Source organism: Cupressus sempervirens, chromosome 9 (assembly GCF_028749045.1).
Source record: "Cupressus sempervirens isolate cs-2001-9-10 chromosome 9, ASM2874904v1, whole genome shotgun sequence".
NCBI lineage: Eukaryota > Viridiplantae > Streptophyta > Pinopsida > Cupressales > Cupressaceae > Cupressus > Cupressus sempervirens.
The window spans coordinates 371,404,615-371,430,019 of record NC_143126.1 but is presented as its reverse complement, the minus strand read 5'-3'; the positions used below and the strand labels follow the sequence as shown (position 1 = coordinate 371,430,019).

Sequence of the window (25,405 nt, the reverse complement as noted above, 5' to 3'; positions counted from 1 at the left end):
TTTCCTACCAGTGCCCATTTGAATGAAGACACTTGTAATTTTATTTATTTTATTAATATAACTGATAAGGCTTCGACCATTTACAAATAAATATATTAAAAAACTAAGTCCATTTTTAAATGCAACTTCTAAATTTATTATTTTTATATAAAATTACGCCAAATTTAGTCTTTTAATTAAATCTTTTAATTTAACTCTTCTATTTAATTAATTTCTTAATTAATTAAATATATAATAAAATTGATTTTTCTTTATATAATTTTTGTTTAATAAAATCTTTGGCTAATTTAATTATACTTGAAAAATCACAACAAACTGACAAGCTTAAATAAGAAAACTCAACTTAAACACAAAGTACGACTCAAACTCAAAGGTCAGAATTTCAAATTCACGTCACTTTGACAAATTCAGAAAGGTAAGGAAATCAAATACTTGTCCTTTATTTTAGGATTTGGACTTGTGATTTATCTCCCCTCTTTTATCATTAAGATAAAGCGATAGGGCATACTCATCCTGACAATTCAGGGAAGTCAATGCCTGATACCTACAATCTACATAAAAGTTGAACATTTACATATACATTTATTTCTAAACTAAATAGGCAATGGTGGGGAGTGGTACATTATGTAGATCCTGACTAACAGGTGACTACAACTCCCTCCCTCAACTACATTAGATACGTCAAACATAAAGTAAACGTACATGTACACCATACACATGCAAGCATGGGGCAAGTAACCATGAAACCACATATACATCATCCATATCTCTGTCATCATGAAAACAACTAAAATCACTATAGGAAGTATACAAAGCATCATCATCAAATGAATGACAATGAACACATAAAATATCTGAGTATAAAGTAGTTCATCAATTATGTAATTCAAACATATAAATAATATCGACCAAATAAGGTAACCAAGTACCACTAAATTAAATCACATAATCATGAAAGCTAGCCTAAAAGAATTCGGCAATAGAACATAAAAGCAAACTAGGGGTAGACACAACACATACATACATGAATACAATGATGGGGACCAATACATCATGTGGATCTCGCATAGCTACAACTTTGTCCCTCAACCACATCAAACTCATCAATATACATACATACATACATAAACACATCATACATACATGAATATAATGATGGGGACCAATACATCATGTAGATCCTGCATAGCTACAACTTTGTCCCTCAACCACATCAAACTTATATATGTATATGTATATGTATATGTATATACATATACATATACATATACATATATATATATATATATATATATATACACACACACACATATATGTGTGTGTGTGTGTGTGTGTGTGTGTGTGTGTGTGTGTGTGTGTGTGTATATACCCTCAACCACATACATATATATACACATATATATATATACATACATATATATATATATATATATATATATATATATATATATATATATATATATATATATATATATATATATATATATATATATATATATATATATATATATATATATATATATATATAGGATTAAACCATGGACAAAAATAACAATTACATGCAAATATAACCAATATCAGAAAATAATAGATCACATAGAAAAGAACACAAGACACTAAGATTTAACGTGGTTCACCCAAACCCTGGGCTACATCCACCAAACAACAAGTTTGATATTATTATGATCCAATGATTACAACCTGATTACAATTCGTAATCCCTTACAACACAATATCGCCACAAGAACCAATTTTTGCATCACCACAACGAAACAATCCCTAACCTTAAGCTCTTTTATACAAGTATTTATGAAGTATGTACAATACTTTCCTGATCAGTCACCACAATTAAACACAGACAAACACACACACACACACACACACACACACATGAAAGTATGAGGTAAGTACAACCAATAATTCCATAAATTGAAATAACACCATATCATATAGATCGTCATCATGATCATCAACTAGAATGGTAACAAACAAGTGGGGTATTACACAGATGTGGGTTTGAGGGAAGGGGAAGGTTATCAGAAGGCAATGGAAGGAACGATGAATAATTATAAGCCCTTTCTTGTTTGGAGCACTTCAATTTTGAAATAAATTTGGATTGAGGAAGCAAAAGATGGATGGAGATGGTAAAGGACCTCTTGCAATAGATGGAAGAGGAGAAGGGACAAAATGGGGATTTGAGGACTTCCAAGAAGGCTTGACTGGATAATAAAGGTGACCTCTTCATTATTGAAAATTCAATGAGTTTCAACTTCAAAGCCAAGGCTAGCAAGTAGGTAACTCTAGTGGATACTAAATTACTCTAGTTGAGATAATTATTGTGCCATCTCTTAATATCAAATTTTGTTTATGTTTAACCCAATATTGTTAATGAATGAGCTTAATAATCTTATTTCTTTTAGTCTCTAATATGTGTTGAAAGTTGTTTCAACCAAATTTTGTGAAAGAAACAACATGATTCATCATATTAGTATTAGTATTTAATAGTAATAATTGACAATCTTAGGACTTGAAGTAACTTTAAGGACATACTTATGTTAGTCAATATGAATTATTTATCTAAACTAATATTTTACACCTATTTTGTTTTAATACAAAAATTTAAATTAGCGGTTAAAAACTCTTTAAGTGATTTCTAGTTCGATTTACTAATAGGTTTAAATACTTTTTAAGATTTGTGCTAATTACCATTTCCAATTGTGTGCTTATAATCAAGGTAGAATCCGTGGTTGAAGGGGAGGTAGGCGGTGATTAGGAGGACGAAGGGAAGATACGACGGATAAAATGAAGAAAATGTGCAAGAAGGGGAGATGGGTAAAGAGAGTGTTACCCTACACCCGGCAGCAGCTTTGAGGGCCAGTCACCAGCAAAGTAGCTTTTCCAATAACCCACGTGTCAGTTAGGGCTGACCAAGCACCCAGAATCATCGATTGGAACTCTCTTCTCCATCGTATCCCTCGGACGCTGCGGAAGGTGCGCCTCTTTTAACACGACCACATATTTATCTCAATTAAAGAAATGAGCAGGTATATTTGGTTGTGGGGCGGCATCCGGTTGCTTGAACGTACATTCGCTCGGGATTCCTGATTCATGTTTTTACCATTACCATTGCCATTGCCGTTGCCGTTTCCATTTCTATCAGCATAAGCGTTATCATTGGCATTGGCATCGGCATCGATTGGCGGAGGTCCTGGGACTTTGTTTCCTTTCCGAATGGATGGACGATAATCATAACGATTAGAAAACAGGTAAGATCAATTCCCAACCCGAGAAGGATTTATCGATTACTTGCTCTTTACGCTTTCCAAGTTCAAAATGATTATGCCCGATTTCTCCATCGTTAGGTTTTAATGCAGCCGTTCGTTACAGGTTTCAGAAAAGGGCAGTGCTTTATTACCAACTGTTATGTTGATTTCTTATCTACAAAAAATCCGTTAAGTGGCATATTGTTTAAACCAAAACTTCGATCCTTAGTTTGTTTGACCTGTCATTCTAGAGTTGTGAACCGCAGGCGTGAATTGAATTTAGTGTCAGCGAAATAAACCGCATGCTTTAATCCTGTGAGGCCACTAAAATGTATTCTCTAGGGTAATTTGAATTCGGTACTTCTGAATCAACTATTGCATAAATAAAGATTAAGGAACAATAGGTTTCACGGTCAATTTTTGTCATGTAAAACTCTTGTTGAAAATTGTGTGTGCAAATATTGAACATTTAACGTTTCGGATCGTCATGTTAACTGGTTAAATAGTTTATTTCCCCTTTCGATATCACGTCCGTAAATTCTTGTACATATAGACGTTGCCCTCGGAGGGGGTCCTCGGAATATTGCTTTACTGATACAGTTAACTCAAATTTAGGTATTCTGATTATTAACCTATTGGGTACCCTAAATAGGGAGCATGGAGATTATAGCTTAGCATACCGAATTTAATTTAATTTTAAACAGTAAGTAAGATCAACGAAGATAAGATTAACCTATTGCTAACATGCACGTTTTAAACTATAATCTACTTCAATTGTTAACATCTTCATGAAATTTATATCTAATTATAAACAAAGTAAACATCAACGACAAAAAAGCATTAAATCATAGCTAACCTGCTCACTTAAATAAAAAAAAATTCTGATTAATTGGCCAATTTTTCCTATCATGGAATAATAATGTCATTGCAAGGATTTTGTTTCCTATCAAACAATAATGAATTAAAGAAATTGGTCTGCATAAATGTCTGATTAAACTGAGGAACATGTTATAGGGGACTTCAATGTCTTAAAATTCTTTTAATGTGTTTTTGAAAATATTTACCAAGTATAAAAAAGTTAATTTAAAGGTAACATAGACTGTAAAATTTGCTTAACTTGCAAAAAGTTGCATTGCAATTCAGCCAAAGCACAGGAAAAATTGCTTGCTCTAACATGGTTTGGGATTCTGTGAGTCTAGTAGAGTCTCTCGAATTCTGTAAAGTCTGTTTTGTATTGGGATGATCTGTGCTTCCCTCTCTTTGCACAGAGAATTGAGCCCATACTATAAAGTTGATACCTGAGAAATGATCTACATGTTTGTTTGGTACTGTTTAGATCGGGTTCACCTCCAGAAAACTCTAGACCAAAACATGGGAGCTTGGTTGATTCTTATTTCCTGTTGTCTCAAGCGGCAGATATTTTGTAACTTTTTTCATCAAAGTAGGGAGCTGTTTGTGTATCTATCTATGCATGATATAATCACAAATTTCCTTTTTCTGGATCACCAGAAAACATTATTTTACCTCATATTACATTTTCAGATTGTAGCAGATAGCATTACCACACATCTTGGGCTTTGGCTATTTCACTTCAGCTTGCCATCAGACTAGCAATTGCCAACTTTAGGTCTTCTATCCTTTTGTATTACGAACATCATCTAATCTGTGGTTGTTCCTAAATTCCAAGATGTTGAGAATCATGTGGATTTTTGTGCTCTGTTTTGTTTGATTTGTAAATTACCCTTCAGGGGAATTTGGTAAGCCTTTGGCTCAGATGGCATGACCAAGGAGGTGTCTCTTCCATCAAATTCACCTGGAATGTGCAGCCAGCTTGAATTTTGGCATATTTCGCATCAAGAAAGTTTTATTAAAATGGTTTATTTTCCCAATTTTCCATTTGATATTTAGCAGGTGTAAACTTGGGAAACTATAAATTTCTAAATGTCTCCATCTGTGTGTCAGGTTTGATATATTATGGTGCAGTGTTTGATAATTATGAATCACTTAATAAATTTGTGGAAGACCATCCAAATGGGCAAGACATGTATAATAAACCCAAATAAGTTATCTGTCTTTGTCAACAAATATATACTTTTTGATAAATGGCTAGTCAAGATGTGTGCCATTTATTTCAATCTATACATACATAATATTTCTATCAAATACATACCCTTTTCTATCTGCCACTGGCCCTTATCTCACAACTTTATTTTAATTTTATGGGCAAGTAGCATGCTTTCTGGAATAGAGACTTTTCTGCATATTTTTCTTTCCTTTGCACTGTCGAAACACAATTGTTTGTTTTGAATCACTTATTGGATATGTATTTTGGGCTATCAAATACATACCCTTTCTATTTGCCACTGGCCCTTATCTCACAACTTTATTTTAATTTTATGGGCAAGTAGCATGCTTTCTGGAATAGAGACTTTTCTGCATATTTTCTTTCCTTTGCACTGTCGAAACACAATTGTTTGTTTTGAATCACTTATTTGATATGTATTATATTTTTAAATTGTTTAACTTCTCCTATAGATTTTACATTTTACTAGAATAATGGGTGCCTCTGATACAATTTTTAGGGCCCCTTTTCAAGGTGTTTTTTCAGTCCATGATTTGACACTCATTATTTTTAATTATTGCTTAGTAATGTCCTATAGTGATGTGCTATAAATAATCAGTATCACACTTTGATCAACGTTAAAGACAGGTGTGAAATAGTTTATTATTTTGTCAATTGTTGAGTTAGTACAGTCAATAAGTACTGTTCTGAAAGGGTTTGCTGGGATAAATAATCGTATTGTTTTTTGAGAATGCAATTACTTTTTGTATTATGTTCAAGCTTCTGTTAGCGTTGCTGCTCTTGTATTAGTTTATTGGCATTATTTCTCTTCTCAATGCTTATTATCTCATCAGGGTCTCCTTGACTTTTGAGCCTCATGTTGTAGGTAAAATTAGAGCATGCATGTTGAATTACAGTGGCTACAATCAAATTGGTAATGAGTCTAAAATATGGGCTATTAATTTTCTTTTGTAGGTTTTTTTGTGTTAGTAATCATCTTTTTCTATTTGATTCTTAATTCGGAAATCTTCCCACCACTTGCTTTCTTTGAATTGTAGATAAGTATTCTGAAGACAATTCTTCTATCTGACTGCTATAAATATCGCACTTAGGTTAAAGTTAAAGACAGGTGTGAAATAGTTTATTTTATTGTCAATGGTTGAGTTAGTACAGTCAATAAGTACTGTTCTGAAAGGGCTTGCTGGGATAAATAATTGTATTATTGTTCGAGTATGCAATTACTCTTTGTATATGTTCAAGTTTCTGTTAGTGTTGCTTCTCTTGTATTAGTTTATTGGCACTATTTCATTTCTCACTGCTTATTATCTCATCAGGGTTTCCTTGAGTTTTGAGCCTCATGTTGTAGATGAAATTAGAGCATGCATGTTGAATTACACTGGCTACACTCAAATTGGTCATGTGTCTAAAATATGGGTGATTAGTTTTCTTTTCTAGATTTTTTTGTGTTAGTCACCTTCTTTTTCGATTTCGATTCTTAATTCTGAAATCTTCCTGCCACTTGCTTTCTTTGAATTGTTGATAAGTATTCTAAAGACAATTCTTCTATCTCACTGCAACGGATATTCTTTTAGTAGATAATTCGAAACAAATATTGTGTGCTAGGTTTCCAAGGAATGCTACTCAGTGTACTGCCCGAGATGTTTCTTCAGCATTCATTTGGTTTGAAAGTGCTTCTGGTAGAGAATAGTAACTTTTTACAAGATTAATGCTGCTTAGGTTTTGTTTTACGTAGTTGTTTCAATTCTCCTTTTAATGATCAGATACTAGATATGTTGGTCTCAGGAAACATGTATGAAATGATTATGCTATTGTACATGTCAAAGTTCAAATCCATGTTGTGAGACAACCATGTTTGTTTCTGTTTTTTCTTTCTTATGACTGTAACATTCAATTTTTTTGGTTAGTTCTGTCCATTGGTATACATCATTCTCTCATCACTGTTTTTAATAACACACATTTGTCAGCAAATATAGTAACTACAATTTTCAACTTCATTTGGTCTTTGTGTTTTGCTCTCTTATGTCATATCCCGTTGCACTTTCTCAATTGTGATCAAATGTAACTATTCATAGTTCAAACTTTATAGTTGTTGCATATTCCTTCTGCCACAGAATTGCTGTTGTGGTTAGTGGCCAGCAATTTTACTAAGCATTGATTTGTATTTATAGGCACTGTTTGACTTTTCTGATCCCGAGTTTTCCTGCAGCTCTAGTTCATCAGATCCATCATCTAGCGTGCTTCTGACTCCTAAAAGTGTTTGTTTATGGTATTTACTAATATATCCCGTTACCCTTGTTTGAAATTGCAAGATTGTCTGTGGTTATGGTTGTCTTCTTCAATCCTGCTCCTTTCTTTAATAAGTCTTGTAGAGGTTGCCAGTGCGAGCACCTACAACCTTTGGATGTCTCTATTTTGTTAAAAAGCCTAGTTGAATTCATCTGTTAAGAGCATAAAAAAGGTTTCAGATATGAGTCAACCTGCTGTAATAGATCAGAAATGTGTTTAAAACAAAACTGCAATATGAATGGAGTAATTGCCAACTAAAGAAGCACATACCCCATAACACTATTTATTCTGGGAAAACCTTTTTCGGGTAGAAAAATCCTGAAATCAAATGTAGATTCTATTCACATTAACTTGAAACTAGCTTACAAATAGAATGAGCTTTCATTAAGTTTTTCTGGTGTAGGTTTGGGTTTGTTTATATGGCAGATTTTTTCCTCCAGGATTGGTACAGATGTACACATACAATTACCAATTTAGCATTAAAATATAAATTGAATATAATTTTTTTTTTGATAGGTAATGGGCCGAAGCCTAGATTAATTATTATTTGTTGAGGTTAATTATTATTAAATGTTAAGTTCAAGTAGAGTCAAACCCAAGACCTCTTAGATAAGAGGCTCACAAATTACCGTTGTGTTGTAGGCTCTTGACTATAAATTGAATAAATTTTTAGTATATAATATTGAATATAAATCTAGTATATAATATTGAATATAAATATAGTATTTATAGGCAAGAGCCTACAACATAACGGTAAATTTTGAGCCTCTTACCTAGGAGGTCTTGGGTTCGAGTATACTTGAGCTTAACAAATAATAATAATTAAGTAGTATTAGTGTGTGTGTGTGTGTGTGTGTGTGTGTGCGCGTGTGCGTACGCGTGTGCGTGTGCGTGTGCGGGTGTGTGTGTGCGGGCGCGGGCGCGGGTGCGGGTGTGCTTGTGCGTGCGTGCGGGTGTGCGGGTGTGTGTGTGTGTGTGTGTGGGTGTGCGCGTGTGCATGCGTGCGCGTCTGTGTGTGTGTGCGCGCGTGTGCGTGTGTGTGCGCGTGCGTGCTTAAGAAAGACCCATTTTATTCTTGTAACCTTTTCACATGGTGAATGTAACTTTATAACTAAGTTTGGCTGTGTAATGTCTGTACAGTAAGAAAAAAGGATGGGTGGATGAGATTCACCTCTTTTCCTAACTGCTCAATCAGAAGGAAGATGACTTAATAGACTCAAGTAGGACTTAAGGGCTAGTTGAGTCAATGATCCCTCGCTGATAATAATCTGAGAAAATGTTGAATTTGAGGGGATATGGCTGATCAATGCAAGAGATAAGGCTAAATAAACAAAATTAACAACTTACTGAATCTTAAGAATAACAAAAATCAGGCAGACACCTGTAGTGACTTGAAACAGTACCGTAGATCTGATCTGTGTTTGAATTTGAGGCTGAATGGGAGGGTATAGAATGCTTTGGGCATTCTGTATTCAGATACAAAATGATTGCCCTCTGTCTACCTTGCAACTTTGTCTGAAACTTTTCTAGACAGGCTGTCAGATCTCGTGCTTTCCGGATTTTCAACGACAGCTTTGCTGCATGTTTCTGCACACAAAAATTGATGGGTTGAAAGAAGTTTGCCTTGGTTAAACAATTGTTTAGGAATCAAAGTTGAAATTGAAATGAAATTACATAAAGGAAAGTAATGTAAATGTAAAAGTAAATATTAGACCTACCTTGTAATGCATATACCTTTATGAATAGATATTGAGATTGCACATATCCATGGCTTGTATGTTGCTTGAATGTAGTTGTTGAATGTTGACTTTAAATCAAGGATGCCTTTCACAAATGTATGGGTCTATGATGCCACTTCAAGATCTTCAATGTTGCTATGCTTGATAAATCTTTTCTTGAAAAATGGATTGAATGAAATGCTTGTAGATGGACAAAAGAATCTTGCTGCTTGATAGAGAACTCACCATGGGAGAGAAGCTTGCTACTATGGAGAAGAGTGCCTTCAAAATTGCCTTGGATGCTTGAATCTTGACCTTGAACACATCAATGCAAAACTGTAGAAGAGCACTTGGAATCTTTATTGTGATTCTCATAGTTGTTGAATGCTGACTTTAAATCAAGGATACCTTTCTCAAATGCACAAATCTACAAGATTTTCAATGTTGCTATGTGTGATAACTCTTGCCTTGAATAATGGATGAATGAAATTCATGTAGATGGACCAAAATATTGTCTTTCTTGATTGAGAACTCCTCTACCTGGCCATCATGTTAGAGAAGCTTGTTTCATTGGAGAAGATTGGTGCAGGAGCACCCACATAAAATATTTTGGATGTGATTTTTGCACGAAGAATTTATCCCGATTTCATCATTAGGATAAGATCTTTTCTTGGGATTTGTTCAGATCATTGTGGAGTCATTCTTCCCTATTCTATATTGATTTAGAGTTTTTTGGAAGCCGTTTTGGCAAGAAGTCTCTTTGGGTCGGCTTTCCTATTTTGTAATAATCTAGTTTGTAATAATCTAGAATATTCCGTAGATTGTCCTAGCAAATATAAATAGAGTTTTTAGGTTTAGGTTTAGGTCAAGTTTTTGGATATGAAATTACGGGGAGAAGAAATCTATAGGAGAGCAAGTGTATATACTGCTCATTTGATAAATCAATTAGAAAATTTTTATTATCTATCTCTTGCTGGTGCTGGTTCCTTTTATTTTTGCTTTCGTTGAATTTATCTCTGCATCATTTTTGGTATCAGAGCTTGGGAAAGCTCCTGAGGCAATTAGATTTTATGTCTGGATCAGAGTCAGGAGCTGAAACATCAAACATGGTCACCAATGCTGAAGTGGCAAAGAAGATGCAAGAACATGAGAAAATCAATAAGTGGTTATTGGATGAATTTGAGAAGCTGAAGGGCCAGATGGAAAAGAGAGCAAAGGTTTCCTCAGAGCAAGAGGAAGAAGATGATACCCCTGAGCAGGAGGTGGTTAACTTACATGCAGACCAGAGATACTTCATAGAAGCCTTTGAAAGAGTTGGCAAGAAGGATGCCAAAGGTGACCTACCCATCTTCTCGGGAAAGATGGATGCTGATGCTGTTGTGGATTGGATAGAAGCCTTGAACAACCATTTTGAATGTGAAAATATAGCAGAAAAGGACAAGGTAAAAATTGCCAAGTCAAAGTTGAAGGGACCAACCCTCACTTGGTGGAATTTCACTCAAGGAAAAAGGGTCAAAGAAGGTAAGAACATGATAACTTCATGGGAAAGGATGTGTGCCAAGGTGAGAGAAACATACATACTTGAGGATTATGAAATCCAACTTCATCGAAGGAGACAAAGTTTAAAACAAAAGGAGCTAGATGTCACAGCCTATACTGAAGAATTCCAAAAATTAAGCCTGGGGGCAAAGCAGAGTGAATGTGAAAGTGTAAAAGTTGCTAGATATCTCAATGGATTGAGGTTGAACATTCAAGAAGAACTTAATTTATTGTGTCCTGATACAGTACAGAAGTGTTATCAACTAGCATTGAAGGTGGAAGTCAAATTGAAAAGAAGGCAAGAACAAAATAGCAAAGCAAGAGGAAGAAATCAAAGAGGAATAGGAAATTTCCAAGGAAGAGGACAAAACCATGAAGATCATAAGGAGATAAAGCAAGAAACCAGTCAAAGCGAAGGAAATTTTAGAGGTAACTTTAGAGGTAGAAGAGGCAATTCAATAGGTGGATTTGGTGGTAGAAGGGCAAGTCCGATTATTTGTTTCAATTGCAATAAGGAGGGACATTATGCATCTAGGTGTTCGAATAGAGCAAGTTCAAGTGTACTAGGTGAAAGAACACATTTGGTACAAGATGATGAATACCAAGAGAAGCAGATGGCTGACTCAAATAGTGTACCTGAGAGAGGAGAAATTTTAATGATGAAAAGAACACTTTTGAAAGTGCCTACTACCATGGAACCACCACAAAGGAAAACTATCTTTAGGACTGCTTGCAAATCTAGAGGTAAGGTATGTAAAGTCATTATTGACTCAGGATCTACTGAGAATTTAGTTTCTCTTGAGATGGTTTAGAAGTTAAAACTTAGGAGGATACCTCATCCTTTTGCTTATAAGGTTTCATGGCTAACAAAGGGTCAACAAACTCTTGTAAATGAGCAAGCATGGGTTGATTTTCAGATTGGAAAGTATAAGGATAGAATTTTGTGTGATATAGTGGACATGGATGCATGCCACCTATTATTTGGTAGGCCCTGACAGTATGATTTGCAGGCACAACATGATGGAAAACTCAATATATACACCATCAAGAAGGATGGAAAGGTGATTAGATTGATTCCATTTGCTGATCATGAAGAAGTGGAAGAAAATAAAGAGAGGGAAGCCAAAATTATGATGGTTGATAAAAAAGAATTCTTACGGGACATGAAGGATGAACCTAAACCTTGTTTTCTTTTGCTGCCTAACCCACAACCATAAGAACCCATTGGAAATGACAAAAAGGAGGCTGAAACAAAAAGGCAATTCCTAATGAAGTGAAAGAACTTTTGGATAAGCATGAAGGTTTGATTTCAGAAGGTATGCCAAAGTCTTTAACACCTATACGAGACATTAGTCATTGTATTGATTTCATTTCTGGAGCTACTTTACCCAATAAGGCTGCATACAAGATGACGCCTCAACAAAATGAAGAGATTGCTAGACAAGTAAAGGAGTTACTCGATTTTGGCTTGATTACAAAAAGCTTAAGCCCATGTGCTGTACCTGCTATTTTGACACCCAAGAAGGAAGGAACCTGGAGGTTGTGCATTGATTCTAGAGCCATTAATAAGATCACAATTAGATATAGATTTCCAATGCCAAGAGTTGAAGATTTGCTTGATTGTTTGGGAGGTGCAAAGTATTTCTCCAAGATTGACTTAAAAAGTGGTTACCATCAAATAAGGCTAAGAGCTGGAGATGAGTGGAAGACAACATTCAAAACCAATGATGGATTATATGAATGGAAGGTAATGCCATTTGGACTCTCTAATGCTCCTAGTACTTTCATGAGACTTATGAATGAAATACTCAAAAGACTTCAATGGTAAGTTCATCGTAGTATATTTAGATGACATATTAATTTTCAACAAGACAAAGGAAGAACACCTAGAGCACATTGACATGGTTTTGATTAGACTTCATGAGGAGAAATTGGTAATAATCACGGAAAAGTGTTTGTTCATGCAAGAGGAGCTGACATATCTTGGTTTTGTTATCTCCCAAGGTAGCTTGAAGATGGATAAAGATAAGGTAAGTGCTATACTATACTGGCCACCCCCAAGAACAGTTGGAGATGTTAGAAGCTTTCATGGTCTTGCTACATTTTATAGGAAATTCATAAGAAATTTCAGTCATATGTGTGCTCCTATGTTAGAAACTATTAAAGGAGGAAGGAAGTGTAAGTTTGCATGGAGTCAATCAACAAATGAAGCTTTTGAATTGCTTAAGCAAAAGGTTAGTGAGTAGCCAATTCTTTCTTTACCTAATTTTAACAAAGTTTTCCAAGTAGAATGTGATGCTAGCAAGGTTGCTATAGGGGCAGTTCTTAGTCAAGAAGGAAAACCAATGGCTTTCTCAACTGAAAAACTCAATGAAGCCAAGCATAAATACTCTTCATATGACCTAGAAATGTATGCATTGGTTCAAGCTCTCAAAAGGTGGAGACATTACTTGTTGCCAAAGGAGTTTGTTGTGTATATTGATAACCAAGCACTTAGTTTTTTGAATAGCCAAGACAAATTAAGTCATAGGCACATGAAATGGGTGGAGTATTTACAGGCCTATACCTTCACCATCAAGCATAAGAAGGGCATATCAAACAAGGTTGCTGATGCTCTTAGTAGAAGGAATCTGACTGTCTCCCAGATACAGCTAGAAAGTGTGGGAGTTGAAGCACTCAAGGACATGTATGTAGCAGATCCAGATTTTGGCAACATCTACAAGGTATGTATGGAGTTTGGTGAAAGATATCATGCTGATTTTCCTGATTTTTTGATACAAGACAGACTTCTTTTCAAAGGAGGACAACTATGTGTACCCAGGTGCTCTATGAGGACAAACATTATCAAAGCGAAGCATAGTGGAACAATGGGTGGACATTTTGGTTTGGATAAAACCTTAGAATTGGTTAGAAGGTACTACTATTGGCCTAAACTTCATACTGATGTTAGAAACTTTGTGGAAACATGTATGATTTGTCAAAGGGCCAAAGGAAGGACTACAAATGCAGGACTTTATCAACCTTTGCCAATACCATCTAGACCCTGGGAAAGCATAACGATGGATTTTGTAATGGGGCTGCCACGGACAAAAAAGGGGCATGATAGTGTATTTGTTGTAGTAGATAGGTTCAGCAAAATGGCTTACTTCTCACTATGTAAGTCGACCAATGATGCTTCTCATATAGTAGATCTCTTTTTCAAGGAAGTCATAAGGATTCAAGGGCTACCTCTCAACATAGTTTCAGATAGGGATGTGAAGTTTGTAGGACACTTTTGGCGAACCTTTATAGAGGAAACTTGGAACCAATTTATCATTCTCATCAGCCTACCACCCTCAAATTGATGGCCAAACATAGATAGTTAATAGAACATTGGGCAATTTGTTAAGAACACTCACAAGACAACATGCAGCAAAATGGGATGTAATCCTACCCCAAGCTTGAATTTGCATACAATGACTCCATCAATAGAAGTACAAGAAAGTCACCATTTCAAGTGGTGCATGGAATTCATCCTAGAGGGATTTTTGAGTTAAGAGATATGAGTTCACAACAAGAAGTTAGTGCCCAAGGAGAAGAATTTGCTACAACCATAAAAGAATTCTATGATGAAGTCAAAGCACAACTACAACAAACCTTTGACAAGTATAAGAAGCATGCAGATCAGAAACGGTGACACTTAGAATTTGAAGTGGGAGATTTAGTATGGGCAAATCTCAAGAAAGAGAGGCTACCAAAAGGTAAATCAACCAAGCTTATGTTGAGAAAACTAGGACCTTGTCAAATATTGAAGAAGTTTGGAACCAATGCTTATGAGATTCGATTGCCACCTGAGATTGGCATTTCTCCCATCTTCAACATAGGAGACTTCACACCATTCAAAGCACCCACTGAAGAAATTGATACAGGACAGATTGCTGATACAGAAGACATTCAACGTCTACCATTTAAGTAGACACCACAGCTAGAAAGGATACTTGACGCCAAAGTCATAAAGCAAACAAGAGGAAAGGAGTCCAAGCACTATTTGGTAAAACTCGAAGGTTATTTAGATGTAGATGCTGTGTGGATGACTGAACACGATATCAAGAAGCAAGGTACCACTCTACAAGTGCTCATCTTAAGTGGGCTTGAAATAAAATTTCTAGGGGAGTATGGTGCAGGAGCACCCACATAAAATATTTTGGATGTGATTTTTGCACGAAGAATTTATCTTGATTTCATCATTAGGATAAGATCTTTTCTTGGGATTCGTTTAGATCATTGTGGGGTCATTCTTCCCTATTCTATATTGATCTAGAGTTTTCTGTAAGCAGTTTTGGCAGGAAGTCTCTTTGGGTCGGTTTTCCTATTCTGAAATAATCTAGTTTGTAATAATCTAGAATATTCTGTAGACCGTCCTAGCAAGTATAAATAGAGTTTTTAGGTTTAGGTTTAGGTCAAGTTTTTGGATATGAAATTACAAGGAGAAGAAATCTATAGGAGAGCAAGTGTATATACTGCTCATTTGATAAATCAATTAGAAGAATTTTATTATCTGTCTCTTGCTGGTGCTAGTTCCTTTCGTTTTTGCTTTCGTTGAATTTATCTTTGCATCAAAGATTGCCTTAGAATTGCCTTGGATGCTTGAAAAATGCTTGAAACCTAAATCGTAGGAGAGCACTTGAAATCTTGATCATGATTTTGACAAAAATAAGGAGAGATAGGCCACTTATATACCTCTTACAACATTTTAGGAATCAAAATTGAGCTAGGTCAATTGGAAATCGTGAAATCCTGCTAGAACATTGTAATGGGCCACCCATTCAAGTTTGGGCCCAAAATGTGGTGTATACAATGCCACAAATGTTCTACACCTGGGTAGAGAATGTCAAAATTGTTGCAGGCGTAGGAAAATGAACCTAAATCAAATTGGCAGTAAAAAATAAAGGGAAAATACCAAAATAAGGGTGGCTAGGTTGCTAAGATCAAGCTTAATGGATATGAAATCTTGAAATTGCCAAAGTGGGGCCCAATAGAGCAAATTCTAGGTGCTAACTTTTTAGGACGATAGAATGTAAAATTTAAAACAGTATCAAGTATTGTGAACTTCACAAACAAAGCGCCACAACAAAATATTAGTCTTCATATTAAAATTTGAATTATAGCCAATGTAGCATGAGCATAAAGGGATGTCAAGATGGGTTTCTGGGATGAGGAAAAAAGGGCTTCAATTTTGCGGATGGCAGGGGGATGACCACGAGGGCATGGGTGCTGCAATATGCTATACATACAATACTTGAAATGCTAGTTATGAAATGATGTATAATAGTATAAGAACTAATAAATTATAGTACCAAAAAATATTTGAACATAGAAAAATTGCAACACGAATATAATTGTTTTATAAAGATGATTATAATGTGTAGCATGATATTAAAATAAGTACAAAATCATAAACATGCATTCATAATTATGCATATGTCATGTCTCCCTGTGTGTGTAACAATGTCCTTTACCATAGCCAGTAAAGCCACTTTTAATCACAAGTGTTGTTGCTGCAATTTTTGCCTGCAGAATTCCTTGAGGGTGAGATGGTTGTGCCAAGGCGGTGGTGGTGTGGACTAAGGAACGCCAAGACATCGATGAGGGGATGTATCCGCTTAGGTGCGAGGGTTTTGGGGGCGGGGAGAGTCCCCATGTTACATTGATTATAACTTGTTGAATAACAAAAGTTTTCTTCTAAGGGGCTTGCTTTGAAGTTCATTAAAACTTACCATAAGGCATAAAATTGCATCATATCCTTTCCTCTACTTTAATCACATTTGTGTCAATTCATTCAAGATTTGTAGAGCACAAAAAAGCCTTCCTTAATTTATTTGATACAATAAGAAATAGACTATAGTGATGTAATGTGTAGTCTATTGTCCTTGCCTAGCCATACTTATTATTCATGGTGAGTGCCATGTAAATTTTGCATTTTGTAGGTTTGTGATGGGTATGCGAAGGGCTTGGTTGGGTCACCCTAGGTTCCAATGATGGCCATTGGATCTTGAGTGAATGACCCTTGGTGAATCTCGTTTGTCTTAGCTTCAAACATGAAGTGAACTTGTCTAACATTATGTCCAAAGCAATTGAACTTGGTAAAATAGTTATTTAACAAGTGATACAACAACAATCTCCTCAATGCTTGAATAATCTAGTAGGTAATCCCTACACCACAAAATGAACCCACAAGGAACATGGGGTGCTTGGGATGGTTGGTAGACCCTGGGCGAACTAGAGGTTGTCTTGGCATTGGCTTGAACTTTAATTGACACCATCTAGTATGGCACCCAAATCTGCCAAACTTGATAGCATAGGAATTAACTAACAAGAGATAAGGCAACAATATCTTCAAAACTTAAAGAATTTAGTAGCTACTCACTACATCTGAAACTTTGGATGATCAAACCACTATTTCATGGCTTGTATATATTTGCAAAGCATTGACCAACACCATGGATTTCCACCTCACCAAGCTAGCTGGCATGAGGTTGCAAAAATTCCAGCACCAATCTGCTTTAATTAGGTGATTCCTTGTAACTAATGGCTTAATCAATTTGTCCTCATGCAGAATGTAATATTCCCTTCCACTAAGGTGTCTTTTTTGTCATTAAGCAATCCCAAATTAAGTCTTAATGCCATATACAGCATGACAAGTGTCCCGAGCATGTTTTATTTAAGTGCGGTTGTCCTTTTTATATGACAATCCTTTTTCTTCCATATTTTAAAAGTTGCTTGATTTTTGTTGTTGTCCCCCATCCCCAAGTGAACCACATGAATGGACACCATTGTTATGCAAGGTGTATGGCAAATTTGTGGTTGGTTTGTTCCATCATTGTTTTAGAATTTTAGCTCACTTGTTTAAAGGGATTGAGATGTATTTTCCTTTTGATCCATTTTTTGTATTAGCTATGGCAAAAAACATGTAGCTGTTGTGTTGAGAGGTGTAACTACAATGGCAGCAATTGAGGGGATGGTTTTGATGGAGTGAGTGGATAACAAGAACCCCTTATCATAAATTTATGGCCATTACATGCCAAATCTCTACCACACCCTGTTGTGGGTGGTGATAGTATGATATTTATGGGCAGTACAGACTTGGAAAATTAAAAGCCTAATAAACTAGGATAGATAACTTTAGTCACCCAGAGATATCAATCTTGAGGCACCTATCTAACCTATGCCACAAATCCAATATACACACCTTGTTGAAATCTATAAGCTTTTTTAGGTAGATGTATTTAAGATATCTATGATAGTTCAACTCCCGTACAAATATAAGATATTAGCAGTCTTATGCTCTATTGGATTTGTGAGTTTGGTTAGACGGGTTCCTTGAGATTGACCTCTCTTGGTATATTTTATTTTTTTAGATAGAGATGTATTTGAGATATCTATGCTATGTACAAATATAAAATATTAGCAATCTTTTGCTTACAAACATTGACTTCACAGTTACCAATTTTTTATAAATAGTTTTATTAATAGGTTGTCGTTCCTGAGGTCTTCTGTTTATATTTCCGAATTTGAGCTATACTTTTGCTTTGATGATTTTTTTGATGTTCATAATGTTTGCCTGTCAGATGAAAATTGCAGAAATTCAAACATATCTATGAAGCCAAAAAATATAGTTGGAAATTTTTCTCTTAAGTATAGATCAGAATTTTCAATTGTATCTTAATTTCTTGAAACACTTTACAAATTTCATTTGTTATTTGAAATAGGTCATCTATTATGATGGTATGATATACATGGCTACAAAATCTGGCATTAATTTGGTGACCACCTATCTCCACATCCCATTCCTCCCATTTAAAAATGGAGACAGAAATTATTTACCTTCTCTTAACCATGGAACTCTTGGTGATTTACCACTTGAACTCATCCTTTTAGATAATTTTCTATCTTTTTCTATTTTAGTACATATTTATATTTTTGAATATTTACTATTTATATACGCTGTTGTATAATAGTATCTGTACTGTAGATGTTGTTTAATCTACCATACATCATATGTGTAGTAAACAATGCATCTCTGTCTAAGAAGATAGCCTCTAAAAGTTTTTATTTGTATGGATGCACGTTATCAAATTGTCCTATGTGAATTTTTTGTATTATGGTTATCAAGTCATTCTGTAGAGATATACTCTGAGATTTAGTTACATCGATTGTATTTGTCATGATCATGCAATTCAAAATATGTGCATTTACTAATCGTTCAAGGCTTGATTACTTTTTGCGTGATATAAATTAATTTGATTTATTTGCTGACAATGCAGATATTTTTGATGCATAGCCAAGTGATGGGTATTGTAAAGCTCTAATACCTTCAAGTTTTTTAGTTCAGTTGGGTACCTATGGACTATAAATATTTAGGTGGTCGGCACAGACAGTAATTTCTATTGAACCAGCATGCTAATGGCAGGGCAGGATTTTTTCAATGTTCAGTAGCAGTCTCATGCTGTAGAGCCCAAACTGGAGAGTTTTGTAACAGGAAAGGAATAAGGTTGAAATAGATATTGGTTTTTGTGTCACTGACAGATTTATGTGCTGGAAGATAGATTCTGGTGAAGTAATAATCAATTATCAAGTTTGACGGCAAATATATCTAAAGAACAAAAAAACATGCTGTAGAAATGTTCAGCGGTTTAAAATATATTGATTCAGAATTGTATCTTATCATAAAGCATCTGGAATGTTTATGATCTTGAGCGGAGGTCTATTACAAACTTGTGGTGCCTTGGTTCTGGTTTCTGCTTGTGAAATTCTTGATTGCATGCTCAATTAACTGTGGGATTGAGAATTTGAGTTTCAAAAGCTAGTACCCTATCTTGTATTGGGTCGGACTTGGGAGTCATTGGTTCAATGGTAGGGAGGGCTAAATGGAGCTTTTTAGTAGAGACTGGAAGTATGGCAGTATCCACAGGCATAGTGAAGGCCACAAGCTCATTGTTTTTCACTGGAGAAGAAAATACATTTCACACATGGGCAATCATTGTTGCAGGCACTTTCGTTCTTATTGCTGTTTGTCTCTCCATGTTTCTCATCTTTGAGCATCTGACTGCCTACAAAAATCCTGAGGTTTTTACTTAATTTTTTCTATTCATTATTGACTGTTACATAGATAATTTTTTCTATTCATTATTGACTGTTACATAGAGCATGCATCTTGTAGATATCTGCCCCAGACAATGTATCAACATTTGAGTGATATGACTTAGAGGTGTTCTACATTAGATGTTATAAAATCTTTTTCTTTTGGGTGAGGGGATGTTGATTGTATGTCAAGCCTTTTTTCTTCTATCAATTTTTAGTCTCTTCTATTCATATAACCATTTTGACAAGGACATACAAATTTTGGCAGGAACAGAAATTTCTCATTGGAGTTATATTAATGGTTCCTTGCTATGCAGTTGAATCGGTAAGTTTACCGAATTCATTTGTTCAGGAAATTAATTGTAACTATTGATTAACTATGGTTAAAGATACAGCAGTTAAAATTTTAAATTTATCTTCACAAATGAAAGATCCCTGATAGATGCCCTTGCTGATCTGCTGTAGTTTTTAAATTAATAAATTATATTTTCCTGTGATTTTTTTGATGGTCTTTGAGAATAGACAGAAGTTGCAGAAGGTTTTGTTTTTGTTTTGTGTTTTTTGATAGTTTTCACAATAGTAATGAATAATGAACAATAAACATAAGAGGAGACTGAAAATAAATAAGAACATAGAGCCAAATCAGAATTGCTATAAATCGTACCAGGCAGATTTCTGATTTATAAAGCCAAATAATAAATCCAATGCAGTTCCAAGGATCTTACATCCGACAATGATGCCAAACTGCTGCAAATGGCAGCCGTAAGACTGCAAGGAATCACATCCCAGCTGAAAGAATCAATCTGTAACGCTGAAACCATAAATCTGCAACCTGAATCCACAATAAAGAATGGTGTACTCTATCCCTAATAGCAACGCACACTGTCCGAAGAATCCAATGCCAATAATTGTTGAGGGCTACGTCCCAGCCAATCCAGAACTTGGGGTTTGCGTCCTAGATGAAGAATTGCTCTCAGAGCCAATTCACAAAAACAAGTTTTTCAATATGCAAAAGATGATGTTAGAATGAAGCTTCCATCTCCTTATAACCCCCTCTCAATTGCAAATCGAACCCTAAGTGTCTCCAAGTGGTGTTGTGTAGTGAAAATGTTATAATTTCTTATTTTAAAGTAGTCATGTTACTAGAAAATGACCTTTTTCCTCATAGATAGAATTCCATTCACTGAAATGCCCTGAGACCAAAGAGAAAGATTTAGAGAATTTTGAGACCTTTCCAACGAGCTATCACACCATAGGATGCGCATCCAGATGAGGCCAAAAAACCTCTTATTACTCCAAAATGGCTAAAACTTAAGCTTATTTAATTTATTTAATCACCAACTTATGAAATATTTAAATATATTAAAATATTTTCCAAATGGCCCCAAAAGGTCCAATATGACCAATCAAACATGAATCTGACCTTGTCACCTGTCTATGACTGATGTCGGACAAGATGTGTCAACTGGTAGTCCATCCCTAAAATCTAGGGATGCTCCTAAAAAGTAGGAGACAGCCCCAATCAACCAAAATTGAGTCCCAATGACTCCCCTGCTGTGTGCACCTCTGAGAGAACTGTCACTGAACTGAGAGTTCCTCCTAAAAAGTAGGAATGCCTCCTAAAAAATAGGAGATGCACTCTAAGTCTCCAAAATGTTCGCCGAGGTCTCCAAATGCCTCCTAGACAACTCCTAGTCAATCCTTAGAAATTAGGAATCCCTCCTAAATTGTAGGAAATTGTTGTCTACTGCTCCAAACTACTTGGGAAGCTCATGCATGACTCTCATAGTCCCTGGGTTGGTTCCCTCTACACTCTGCTGGCCTATGGGAATCAGATAATAGACCAACCCTGCTAGAAATGTTGTCACTAAGGAAGGGCAGAAATTGGGGACATGACAACAAAATATCCATGTAATTCAAAATTTCAGTCTCTTTTTTGCACTTGTTTTTTCTTTGATTGTGCCCTCGAGTATATTGGGGAATCAAAATTTATAGTCAATTGCCTAATTATTTTTGTATGTTTGCCAAATATCATGGAACTATTTAAAATCAACTGATTTTTAACATACAGAATTTTAGGGTTCAATTTATTACTATGTGGAGAGTGCTAGCAAGGGGTGGAGTGCAGTGGTGTGAGCATTTTAACAAAAACTATTAAAGAGCTGGAATAGAAAAATGATAAGAAAATAAAACAAATAAAATACATGACCTACATAGAGAAGTTTAATAACTGCAAAATATTTGTCTACATGGTTTTTTCATTTTCATTTACCTATAGTGAATAAAATAAATTTGATGAAATAAATCTAGTTCAAAAAATAGTCAATATTTATGCACTTAAAAAACCCTGAAAAATAACTATATGGTTAAATATCTAATGCTAATATTTTTAATTAAAGTATATAGGTATTAAATTAAATACCAAGTTAAACTTAGCTTTTAGTAGAAATAAAATGTCATCTAAGTTTTAGATATGTTAAAAGTGTTTTAGTACATGGTAGTGGTAGTTTTTATAGAAAACTGTAGACAAAACTAAAAACACTATAGAATGCTGGAAAAAGTAAATTAAAAACTATTAAAATTGTTGGTCTAATTGCATATAAATAATTCTTTAATGGTGCCTAAACATACTTCCAAATTTTATTTCAACTGCATAATAAAGTTATAAACTAAACGATGTAATTAAAATAAATAATTCAAGGCTGACCAATCAGAAACTATGCATGCTTTCTTTTTCAAATACACATTTGCAAGTGTTTTAGTATAAATAATATTTAGCATACGATACCAACTAAAACTTAGTTTTTAGTAGAAATAAAATGGCATCTAAATTCTAGATATTTTAAAAGTGTTTTCGTACATGGTAGTGGTAGTTTTTATAGAAAACTGTAGACAAAACAAAACAAACTACAGAATGCTGAAAAAAGTAAATTAAAAAGCTATTAAAATTGTTGGTCTAATTGCATATAAATAATTCTTAAATGGTGCCTAAACATACTTCCAAATTTTATTTCAACTGCATGAGAAACTAAACGATGTAACTGAAATAAATAATTCAAGGCTGACCAATTAGAAACTATGCATGCTCCCTTCTTCAAATACACATTTGCAAGTGCAAAACAAATAGTGGTAATTATGAGTAGAAATGAGTGTGTGGGTTGAATTTAGGGTGTGTTTAGGTTTCTTAAGGCAGTGGGAGGATCTTGTGGATTTTCTATGTTCATTTCTTTGTTTTATTTTTAACTAGGTTAATAATTTTTGCATGCGACTGATTCCTGAACATGTTAATACCATGGTTACCAGTCTTGGAGTATTGATGGTTGGTTTTCAACTTGGACTTGGAACTCAAACTTGACGAATTGAAACAATGAAATGGAGAGTTTTTTTGAAGGATTTGAAACTTTTACCATTCAGCATTACCCTTCACTAAATCAACTTAAAAAGCATAATAAACTATTAAGTTAGAAGCTTCTTTAATCATGTACACTTGTATACATCCATTAAACGAGTACAAATGCTGTTTTGAGTTGTAGGAACATATTTTAAATAAATATTCTCAAGTGTTTTAGGTGTGTAAAATTCATGGATTATGATATCCGTGGCATGGAAAACAAAAGCCAGATGTACAACTATGATTTAGAAGAGCTTGTGTTACTTGGTCCAACATTTTTAGCTCCATGGTATGTCCTATTATAAGAACATCTAAAGGATGCACTTGTGTTCTCTTTCACTATGGTTTTTGCCTTCGTGATTAGCTTGACTAACCTATGTAGGCCATCCTTAGGAAGAAAAAGAGTGTCAATGTTGATGAACCTATTTGATTATAGATCAACTTCCTTTAATGTGATGAAGATAAGTCAAAGCTTGAGATTTTCATATGGAGGCAAAGTTTGTAATTGTAAGAAACATAAGCAAGATCATTCAAGTTTTGCATCAATAATACAATGCTTCTTGTGGTGTATGTGGTCAAACATACTTTAATTGTGCTTATATCTTGAAGAGTTGTATGGTTGACTCAAATGATGATCCTTCGAAGATTTGACAGCTTAGAACCAAATCTCTCCTATCATTCCTTGTATCTTCAACCATTTTCTTCACTCAACATGGTTTACCCGTATCCTCAAGAAGAAGTTCATGGTATTGTGTGAATCAAGAACTCTAAAATAGTGTAGGGTATTCTGTTTTTAGTAGATAGTTGACTACCACATTCACATGCATTGTTTGTCACAATTGGATGATATTTTCATACTCACCTCTATCCCCATCTCATCCAACAATACACACTACACAAGGTCTTGACATTTTCTCTGTCTTTTTTTTTGGTAATTGTGATTTCCAATGTCTCAGCGCAAAGTTTCACAACAGTACCCCAAACTCCAAATACAGTAGTCTCACAATCATGCCCTAGTTTTGCAAATTATGAGTTGCTCTTGAGTCTTTTGGTCATGTAGTTAGGTGGGCAGTATATTTGTCTCGGGCAATTCTTCAAACTCGTTCACTTGGTAACTGGAGGCTGTCCACTAAAAGGTAAAGTAGTTATCTCACCAAAACCAGTGGTTGGCTTCTATTCTTTACTCTAGCATAAGTAATTCATTTTTCACCACTAAACTTGCACATATGAAACAATATTAAATGCCTTGAGCTGACTGTTCAAAGTTTCTGCATTAATATATTCACATGCTTTGAAAGAATTGTACTTTGTAGTGCAATGTTCCCTTTTTAGCTGTGTCTTTTCCTTCATTGAAGATGACCAAACTTTTTGGGAAGCTTGAGGAGTAGGTGCTCCTTGTGGGGTCCAAGGCAATCATGAAAGCATACAAACCTTCCTGATGCATGCCATTTTCATCTTTTTTGAAAAGGCAAAATTGTTATTTGCACAAGAAAACTCAAATGTGAAAAACCATGTTTTTTAGTGTTCATGCTGTGTTTTTGGAGTATTTTTTGTCAGGTTGTATCTGTTCAGTGTTTGTTGATTTGCATGGACTTGCCAAGTCTTGCTACCACAACTTGCTGAAGCTTGTTCCGCAAACTGATGAGCTCAGTCAAGTACTTGTTTCGAAAAAAGCCATGAAAACTTGGTGACTTGTCCAGTTTTCCAATTATGCTTGAAACAATTGAGCTTGGGAATCGTTTACCTTATTGATAGTTTTATACATTCTTGACTCTTTTATACCATTTCATAGATTCAAGCTTTCTTTTTCTCCATGAGTAACTTGTGAAGGTTTCCGATCCCGTGGTACTATTTGCTATTGAATTTTTCCAAATCTTCTGTTATTTGTGCTTTGGCTCTCCTAGTGAGTGGGATATACTCAACTTAGCATTTCCAATTCGCAGAAAGAATTATGTTTGATACAAAAAAAATCCATTATACTGTGTTTGTATAAGTGTATTGCATG

At 34.9% G+C, this 25,405-nt stretch overlaps 1 protein-coding gene across 2 annotated transcripts in view; it reads left to right on the top strand.

Annotated features, from left to right (window-relative positions):
• Positions 1 to 2,825: 2,825 nt before the first annotated feature.
• The window catches only part of LAZ1 (organic solute transporter ostalpha protein (DUF300)), a 76,032-nt gene continuing 53,452 nt past the window's right edge, over positions 2,826 to 25,405 (top strand). Inside the window, exons 1-3 of one of the 2 annotated variants that reach the window (XM_089800164.1) lie at positions 2,826 to 3,266; positions 19,193 to 19,994; positions 20,278 to 20,334. In XM_089800164.1, the coding sequence (XP_089656290.1) occupies positions 19,779 to 19,994; positions 20,278 to 20,334 (273 nt within the window). In that variant the 5' untranslated portion in view covers positions 2,826 to 3,266; positions 19,193 to 19,778. The remainder of the gene's footprint in view (positions 3,267 to 19,192; positions 19,995 to 20,277; positions 20,335 to 25,405) is intronic. The other variant, XM_089800165.1, reaches the window with a different exon arrangement.